At 36.0% G+C, this 9,729-nt stretch overlaps 1 protein-coding gene across 1 annotated transcript; it reads left to right on the forward strand.

The window, feature by feature from the left end:
- The first annotated feature begins 626 nt into the window (after window positions 1-626).
- LOC110922152 (two-pore potassium channel 1) lies at window positions 627-1,782 on the forward strand. Its single transcript, XM_022166465.2, has 2 exons — window positions 627-1,516; window positions 1,620-1,782. Exons 1-2 carry the CDS (start codon window positions 627-629, stop codon window positions 1,780-1,782), a joined length of 1,053 nt encoding a protein of 350 aa, XP_022022157.1.
- The last annotated feature ends 7,947 nt before the right edge of the window (window positions 1,783-9,729 follow it).

Here is a 9,729-nt window from a genome sequence, read left to right on the forward strand (position 1 = left end):
ACACAAAACTTTTTATCTTTTACAATCTATACTCACAAATTTTTTTCCTTTCAACTTTGGTTCTTTATAGTTTTCATTTTCCGCAAATTTTTCGCTATATGCTTCGTTCTAAATTTTGTGACTTAACACATCGCAACGTGCGTCTTTGGTTTAGCGTTTTTACGTTTCTTCTAAATTTTGCGAGTTAACAAGACGCAACGTGCGTGTGTGGGTGAACCTTTTACATCGTCTATGTTTTTCCCGTTTGACGGGTTCAACATAACGTGCTTATCCTAAATCGATTTAGTTATAACTAAAGAATCCCTGCCGCATTGCGGCGGGTCGTAATTCTAGTTAAGTTTTATTTTATTTATACAATTAAATCAACTTGTGCACAAAAAGTGGGTTGCCAATCGAATAGATCTAAAAATAAACCTTAACAAAAGAGGCCACATGATGATTAGCAACCGTATATTTTCAATTAACAAAATTGATTTCTATCTTCTGGAGATGGAGAATTTGACACTTTTTCAACATTGAAACCCTAAATTAACATCCCATCACGTTGTTCTTCCTTTCAATTCCTTTCCCTTAATTCATTCATTGTGCATATACAATATATATGATCTTGCATCTATTGCTTATGAATGAATATCGGTGACATATATGTGATGGCGCCTGAAGATGGCGTGGATGACACAGAACTTATAAAAAAAAAGAAACACAAAGCCAAACATAAACATAAAAAGAAAAAGGGTAAGCATAAAGCAGAAGATCACGGAAGCGAGCACGCACCACCACCATCAATCCCTGGTGTTCGTCTTAGTTTGAAGCGAGTCGGGTTTCTTTTGTCTGCGTATCTAGCTTTAGGCACCGTTTGTTTTACTCTTATTCAAGATCAAATCACTGGAAAGAAAACAGATATTGGAGTCCTAGATTCCATGTATTTCTGTGTTGCTACAATGACAACCGTAGGATACGGAGATCTTGTCCCAGAAACCAATTTCGCCAAAGTTATGGCATGTGTTTTCGTGTTTATGGGCATGTTTCTTGGCGGTTTTGCGCTTAGTAAAGCTGCTGATTATATAGTTGAAAAGGAGGTAAACATGTTTGTAAAAGCTATGCAAATTAATGAAGCATTTGATCCTGTCCAGATGCTGAGTGATGCCGCTGAAGAATCGGATAAGCTCAAGTATAAGTTTCTTATCGCGCTTATACTTATCGTCGTGCATGTAATTGTTGGAATCGTCGTGTTGATTCTACTTGAAGACATGAGTATCATTGATGCTTATTATTGTGTTTGTTGCACCATAACCACCCTTGGTTACGGAGACAAGAGCTTTACGACCACTGGGGGACGAGTGTTTGCTGTGTTTTGGATCTTGACTGGTACGATCTCGTTAGCGCAACTGTTTATGTACTTGGTTGAATTATGGACCGAAAGTAGACAAAGACAGCTTGTGGATTGGGTGCTTCATAGGAAAATGACTGTTCAAGATATTGAGAATGCTGATCTTGATAATGATAATAGTGTCAGGTCAGATGCAACTATTATTATTGACATTGTTATTATTTTTACTTTTTTAGTTATGTTATTAACAACTATGAAACTGTTATATGTTATGATTTCTGTTATGCAGTCCTGCAGAATACGTGGTGTTTAAGCTAAAAGAGATGGGGTTGGTAAACGAACAACTTATCATGAATGTGATGGAAGGATTCAAGACTTTGGATGTCGATAACTCGGGAACATTGACAGCGAACGATTTAGGAAATTTAACCAAGTTGATGTCACGACGTTAGAAATACATAATCTGTAAATGTGCTTATCACTTTTCTGCATACATCTTCAATTTTTTTCTGCATGAACAACGTTTCTGCTCATTACGTTCACAATCTGTAAATGTAACTTCAAATGATAACAAACATATTACAAGTTGATATATATAGGAGAAAACTTCAAATGTTTTAGTTAATTGAGTTTGAAATTCGAAATCACTATGCATTGTAAATGAGTAATTTATTAGATATTATAAACTAAACTTTATTATTAGTTGTAATTATTACGAGTTCACGCTAGACCGCGCGTTGTGACGGGATGTTTTAATAATGTTTTCATTTGAAGTAGAACGTGAATGATGTCGGTTCAATTCTGATTTACGAAAAGGTTGGTGTAAATTGTGATTCGCTTTGATCTTTGTGTGATATACTGAATCTAATACTGGCTACGGTTTTAGGGTTTGTAACTATGAGAGTTTAAAATGTAAGGAAAAACAATAAGTGTAATGATGATAAAACTTATACTATGAATTATTGATAAATTGTATTTTACATAATAAGTTGTATTTTATATAATGTACAACTTATTATGGTATTATTTTGTTGATTAGTTATGTAAATTTTAAGTGTTTCAAAATTGATATACATACAGATATGGTATTAATTTTTATCACTAAATAAACATTGTATATGTTTTATACATATATTAGGTTATCATTCGTGAACTTCACAGATTGTAAAAAATTAATTTAAATTAATTATAAGTGTGCAAAATAAATACAAACAATGTAACATATTACATTAATACATGAATAAAATAATTACAGAAACCATAAGTGCTAGAAAGACCCATATGAGTAGGTTATAAAAAATAGTAAAGCTGACAAAAATAAATTTGGTTATCATCCAACTCCACACACCTCTTTTTTCTTTTATCACTTGCTCTTCACCTCATGGAAAGGATCTGTAGAACAAAAATAAAGTTTAGATACGAAGAATGGATGTTTAAACTTATAAGTATATATAATATGGACTTGGGTATTGTTAAAATATCCTATAAAATATTCTATTTTATTACATAATTCTCAGTTTAAATGTTTGCCTTTTTTATTTTCTAACCGTTGCCTTTTTTTCTTTTGTGATTGAGGTTTTTGAATTTGGGCTCCTTTCCTCGTTATGGGCTGTTCTTCTTGCTTTGGGCTTGAGGGCTTCGTGTGATCCGGCTATATATGAGTCTCCTTGGGATCCTGGATGAATTTGTCTCACACTACTCCTTCTCGAACATTACTGCATCTGCTCTCACTTGGTTCCTCACACGTACATTCGTGAGGGTTTTGATCTCTTTCGTGTTAACCTTTTGATTACATTTGTACACCAGTCAATCTGTGATGACTTGGTGGTTTCTTTGTACTGGTTTAGTGAAGAAGTTCTAATAAAGTGATTCTTTTCATTGTTGATTCATCCCTAATTCTCTGACATGGTATCAGAGCTCCAAGGTTAAGTTGGTGCTCTGGTAGTCTTCCGCTGCAATCGCCGGTGCTTGCTTATCCGTATATCGGTCCAAGGACTCTGATCTAGGGTTACGACGGAGGTGCTTGAAATCTTGGTAGTTTAGTGGGCCACTGGTTGATTCTCTGGTCACTGATTGCTTGTGGTTGTTGTGCTGCCGCTGGAAGAACGAAACCCTAAATTTTAGGGTTTTACTCGTACCTGTTGTTTGAAGGATTTCTCGTTGGTCCCTTTTTGGGCAAACCAACAGATCTATTCTCTGTCTTCTGATCAAGGTTGTGTAACCCTAAGTGAAGGTTACAAACCTTGATTCCTTTGGATTTTGCTTGCACCCACTGTGAGATCGTTCTTTCTCTTTTTTATTTCTGTCTTGCATCATCATTTGTTGTGTCTAGGCATCTTTGATACCGGGTGTTTAGGTGAGACCGGTTTGATTTGGGGATACAGAGAGGGTTCACTCTGTTGCATATTACTTTGTGTCTAGAGCTCCCTGAATACTGTCTGCGGAGGCACCTTTGAGTTATGAACCTCTGATCGGACCTCTGTTCAGGCTTCGCTTTTTGACCTTGTTCGTGCTTGCTACTTCCTGTTTTCGCTGTGTTTCTTATTTTTTGCTTACTTCTGTGTTACTTGACTACTTGCCTGGTTTTATTATCTCTGTGTTTACCTGTCTTATTGTTCTATTTCTGCAAGTATGCCTGATACAGATGATCAAATTGTGACCTCTGTTACTCTGATTAGTAAATTAGATGCTAGCGACCCGTTATACTTGCATGCTAGTGACTCAAGTAGTCTTTCTATTGTCAATGTTAAACTAAAAGGAACCGAAAACTATGTTGTCTGGTCCAATGCTATGAAACTTGCTTTAACTGCCAAGAACAAGTTAGGCTTTATTAATGGTACTTGTACTAAATCAACTAAAGATGATGTTCTGGCTAGTCAGTGGGATAGATGCAATTCTGTTGTGCTAACTTGGATTCTCAATTCTGTCTCTGAAGAACTGTATGTTGGTCAAGTTTACTCTAGCCTTGCTAGTGAAGTCTGGAGTGACTTAAAGGACACTTATGATAGGGTAGATGGCTCAGTTGTGTTCGGATTATACCAAAAAATTAATTCTGTTAGCCAAAATGGGGCAAGTGTGTCTGAATATTATCATAAACTCAACACTATGTGGAAACAATTTGATGCCATGGTTCAATTACCTTCATGTACTTGTGATGCCTCTTCTAAATACAATGGATTCAGTCAACTGATTAAGCTTATGCAGTTCCTGATGGGATTAGATGACATTTATCAGCCTGTAAGAACAAATCTTTTAACCAGGGACCCTTTACCCACTGTTAAAACTGCTTTTTCCATTATTTCTAGAGAAGAATCACACAGAGATTCTAATAAATCGTCAAAGGTTCCTAATGTTGGGTTCGCTGCCAAAACAACTCAATACAATGACAATAAAAAACGTTTTAACAAAGGGCCTAATCCCAACCTAAAGTGTACTCACTGCAATAAGCTTGGTCATGTGATTGAAAAATGTTTTGAGCTCCACGGTTATCCCCCAAACTACAGAAATAAACCTGGTCAAAACAGTTCCCAATGGTCAAAAACAAGTGTGTCTGCTAATAATTCTGTTGCAAATTCTATGAATGACCAATCTGCTAGTACTTCCTTGAACTCTTTATCTGCTGATCAATTCTCCAAGCTGCTAGGTCTGCTAAATGAAAATAAGATGGAAGACTCTCACAAATCTAATATGAGTGGTAAGTGTTATAGTTCCTGCTCGTCACTAGGAGTCTATAAAAATACCTATTGCTTCAACACCAGTTTTTTCCATCGAAATAGACTTAAATGGATTATTGATTCAGGAGCTAACCAACATATGGTTATGAACAATGATAATATGTTTAATCTAGTAGATGTGTCTGATTATGATATTACTGTAAAACACCCTAATGGAACTGATGCTAAGGTGAAACAAATAGGATGTTTTAAACTTTCTGAAGACGTGATCTTAAAAGATGTTTTTGTCGTCCCTGAATACTGTGTTAATCTCATATCTGTTCACAAACTATCAAAAGATAATAAACTGAAAGTTGTTTTTGATGAACACAATTGTTATATCCAGGATGTGTTCTTAAGGAAAAACCTGGTGATTGGTAGACAAACTGATGGCCTTTATTTTTGTGGTAATTCGAGTAATCCTATCATTGCTTGTTTTAACAAAACCGAAACAATAAAGCTCTGGCATTCCAGACTTGGTCATCCCTCGGACCAAGTCCTACATGTTCTAAAACTTAAAACCGATTCAAGTCAAGTTGAGCCTTGTGACACATGTCACAAAGCTAAACAGCACAGAATCCCTTTTCCCTTAAGTGATAATAAATCTAAACATGTCGGTGATTTATTGCATCTTGATGTTTGGGGTCCATACAAACGGCCCAGCCTCGATGGTTACAAGTTTTTTCTCACCATAGTTGATGACTACTCGAGGGCTGTATGGGTCTATCTTATGAAATCTAAAACTGAGGTGTTTGACAACATAAAAAACTTTTATGAACTGATTAAAACTCAATTCGAGACAAAGATCAAAATCTTTAGAAGTGATAATGGGTCTGAGTTTATAAATTCTCAAATGGAAAATTTTGTTAAAACTAATGGAATTCTTCATCAAACTTCTTGTACCTACACACCCCAACAAAATGGGATTGCAGAAAGAAAACACCGACACCTTCTGAACATTACTAGAGCTTTATTATTTCAATCTGGTGTTCCTTTAAGATTCTGGTCTGAATGTGTGCTTACTGCTGCTTATCTGATTAACAGGACCCCCTCTTCTGTGTTAGGTGGTAGAACTCCCTATGAGTTGCTGTATGGTTTTGAACCTTCTCTTAATCACTTGAAAGTTTTTGGATGTCTATGTTATTTTACTATCTTAACCAACTCTGATAAACTCGAAGAAAGAGCTGAACAATGCGTTTTCATGGGATACTCTAATTTAAAAAGGGGATACAAACTTTGGAGTTTGGATCAAAGGACATTCTCCTTCTCAAGAGATGTCAGTTTTTATGAAACCGTTTTTCCCTTTAAAACTAAGTTGTTTTCTGAAACTGATTTAGACAAAACCAATTCTTTAAATCACTCAAACTTTTTTGATATCTATGAAACTTCAAGTGATATAAATCCCAATGATGAAGAGAAGGAGCCTACTGATTCTGTACCTGATACACAGCAACACAATAACTCAAATGGGCCAATTGATGTTGCTGATGCTCAACAGTCTCTTCCTTTAGATGACATGGCTAATGATCAGCATCATAGTGAGCCTCAAACTAAGTCTGTGAGGGCTGAGTCTAGTGGTACAAATGACGAATATGTCCTTCCTGAGGGTAACCAACCTTTCCTTAGAAAATCAACTAGACATGTATCTGCTCCTAAAAGATTCAATGACTTTGTTGTTGGAAATGCTAAATACGGCTATGATAAAGTTGTTAGCTATGCTAATCTGTCTAGTGACAATATGTGCTTTGCTGCTAATTTAAATAAAATGACTGAACCTGTTAGCTATAGAGAAGCATGTAAGGATAAAAGATGGATAGATGCCATGAATGATGAGCTCTCTGCTTTATACAGTAATGATACTTGGGACTTAGTCGACCCTCCAAAGGGAAAGAAACCCATTGGTTGCAAATGGGTTTACAAAATTAAATACAAATCAAGTGGTGAAATTGATAGGTTTAAAGCCAGGCTTGTTGCCAAGGGCTTTAGTCAAGTTGAGGGCATAGACTTTGAAGAGACCTTTTCTCCTGTAGTCAAAATGGTCACAGTTAGATGTATTATCAGCCTATCTGTTCAAAATAACTGGCCCATTTATTAACTTGATGTGAATAATGCTTTTCTTTATGGTAGTTTAAAGGAGGAGGTGTACATGACTCCTCCTGATGGTCTAAACATTGATAAAAATAACAAAGTATGTAGACTAAAAAGATCCCTTTATGGTCTAAAACAGGCCCCTCGAATGTGGAATGAAAAACTTGTTCAAGTTCTTGTCAAACTTGGTTTTAATCAGTCCAAATGTGATCATTCTATGTTCATAAAATCCAATAACTCTGTGTTTATTGTGTTATTAGTCTATGTGGACGACATTGTGCTTACAGGTAACAATCCTGATGAAATTAATAATATCAAAATCCTTTTAAAAAAGGAATTTCAAATAAAAGACCTAGGACTGTTGAAATACTTTATTGGCATTGAAGTTATCAAAAACAATGATGATATTTGTCTTACCCAAAGAAAGTATTGTATGGATCTCCTAAATGAATATGGTATGAGTGGTTGCAAACCTGTTAGTTGTCCTATTGAACAGAACTATATTTTAACCAAGTTAAGTAAAAATGAAGTTCAAAAAGATGCTAATGTCACTGAGTACCAAAAGCTGGTTGGGAAACTTATTTATTTATCTCACACCCGTCCAGATATTGCATATGCCGTTCATTATCTTTCTCAATATATGCATAAACCAACCGAGGCACACTCTCATATAGCTTTTCGGTTGCTGAGATATTTAAAAGGTGCACCGGTCTTGGCATCATGTTCAAACAAAGTGATACTTTTCAGTTGACAGCTTATGCGGATTCCGATTGGGCCCAATGTGTTGACAGCAGGAGGTCTGTTACAGGGTATTGTATTTTCCTTGGAAACTCCTTGGTTTCTTGGAAAAGCAAGAAGCAAAGTGTAGTTTCTCGTTCCTCTGCTGAAGCCGAGTACAGATCCATGTGTAGTGCTGCTTGTGAAATTCTGTGGTTAACAAACATTCTAAGGGAGTTGGGGATTCAAGTTAATCTTCCAGTTACTCTCAGATATGACAATACTGCTGCCATCTCTATAGCTGCAAACCCAATATTTCATGATAAAACAAAACACTTTGAGGTTGACCTTTTCTTCCTAAGGGAAAAGATTGCTGCAGGTATCATCAAAACAGCAGGCATTCAATCTGAATTTCAACTTGCTGATCTTTTCACAAAAGGCCTCATGCCAAGAAGCCACGACGAAATGTGTAAGTCTTAGGGTTTGGAAAATCTGTTTAAACATTTAAACTGGGGGGGGGGTGTTAAAATATCCTATAAAATATTCTATTTTATTACATAATTCTCAGTTTAAATGTTTGCCTTTTTTATTTTCTAACCGTTGCCTTTTTTTCTTTTGTGATTGAGGTTTTTGGCTTTGGGCTCCTTTCCTCGTTATGGGCTGTTCTTCTTGCTTTGGGCTTGAGGGCTTCGTGTGATCCGGCTATATATGAGTCTCCTTGGGATCCTGGATGAATTTGTCTCACACTACTCCTTCTCGAACATTACTGCATCTGCTCTCACTTGGTTCCTCACACGTACATTCGTGAGGGTTTTGATCTCTTTCGTGTTAACCTTTTGATTACATTTGTACACCAGTCAATCTGTGATGACTTGGTGATTTCTTTGTACTGGTTTAGTGAAGAAGTTCTAATAAAGTGATTCTTTTCATTGTTGATTCATCCCTAATTCTCTGACAGGTATCCATGGATTGTTGCCTAATTTCAGTTATGGGTTGCAAACTAGGGTCTATCAACCATCTTATAATGTCAAAACATGTCTTAACACCATTTAAAGTTTCGGATGTGCTAAACGCATATCCCTATATTATTTTTAGTAAACAAACTTAGTTCTGCGCCTAAATCAGTCATTTCATCTCTCTACTTTTACTCGATAGGGTACACTTAAACATTCTAGCTATTGCCACATCTGGACTTGTCAGTGAGACAAACATTGAATGAATCCTGAAAATCAGAAAAAAAAAAGAACAATAACTATCGACGTCTTATAAAATTTGAAGAAATATATGTGTATCTTGCTCAATATACTTGCCACTATATCGACTCATAAGTTTGACTATTTCAACTCCAATTTTAACACTCTCTAACTCCATATGTGAAGCGTTTATTGCCTTTTAAGCTCCCTCAACAGCAGTATCAAATCCAAAAGATTTGTCTATCTCTATAATGAAAGAAAATTATGAGCAATGCACTTTTTCTATCACCTGTGAGAAAATATATTTCTACCAGCATCAGATGTATACTATTATACATAATGGATGCTTTCAAAATCAATGCTTTAACATTAAAAATGAAAATAAATAAAACTAAATTCGCTTGTGATAGTTAAATCGTAAATTAACCTTGAGTTAAGATCGTCGTAGATAGTTTGAAGAGGCTGCTTAGGGTTTGAACTGAGAAAACAAAAGTAGGTGATTAGAAAAGGGGTAAAGGTGGCCAGAAATGGAGCGAAGACCAGGAGTCACCAGAGAATGCGAAGAGCCACTGGAAGAGGGAGAGTTCAGAGACGACGGTCGCAACCAATCAACTAATGAGGAGCCTTGGCATGATGTGGTCTACAACCGGAAAAAGGGCAACAGGAAAGGTGGAAAGGCAAAAACCCA

This window comes from Helianthus annuus, chromosome 9, assembly GCF_002127325.2.
Source record: "Helianthus annuus cultivar XRQ/B chromosome 9, HanXRQr2.0-SUNRISE, whole genome shotgun sequence".
NCBI lineage: Eukaryota > Viridiplantae > Streptophyta > Magnoliopsida > Asterales > Asteraceae > Helianthus > Helianthus annuus.

Excerpts from the sequence above, each read along its gene's own strand:
- LOC110922152 (XM_022166465.2), top strand. The coding sequence starts at position 627 with ATGAATATCGGTGACATATATGTGATGGCGCCTGAAGATGGCGTGGAT. Across the intron at positions 1,517-1,619 it reads GATAATGATAATAGTGTCAG|TCCTGCAGAATACGTGGTGT; the intron begins GTCAGATGCAAC and ends TCTGTTATGCAG.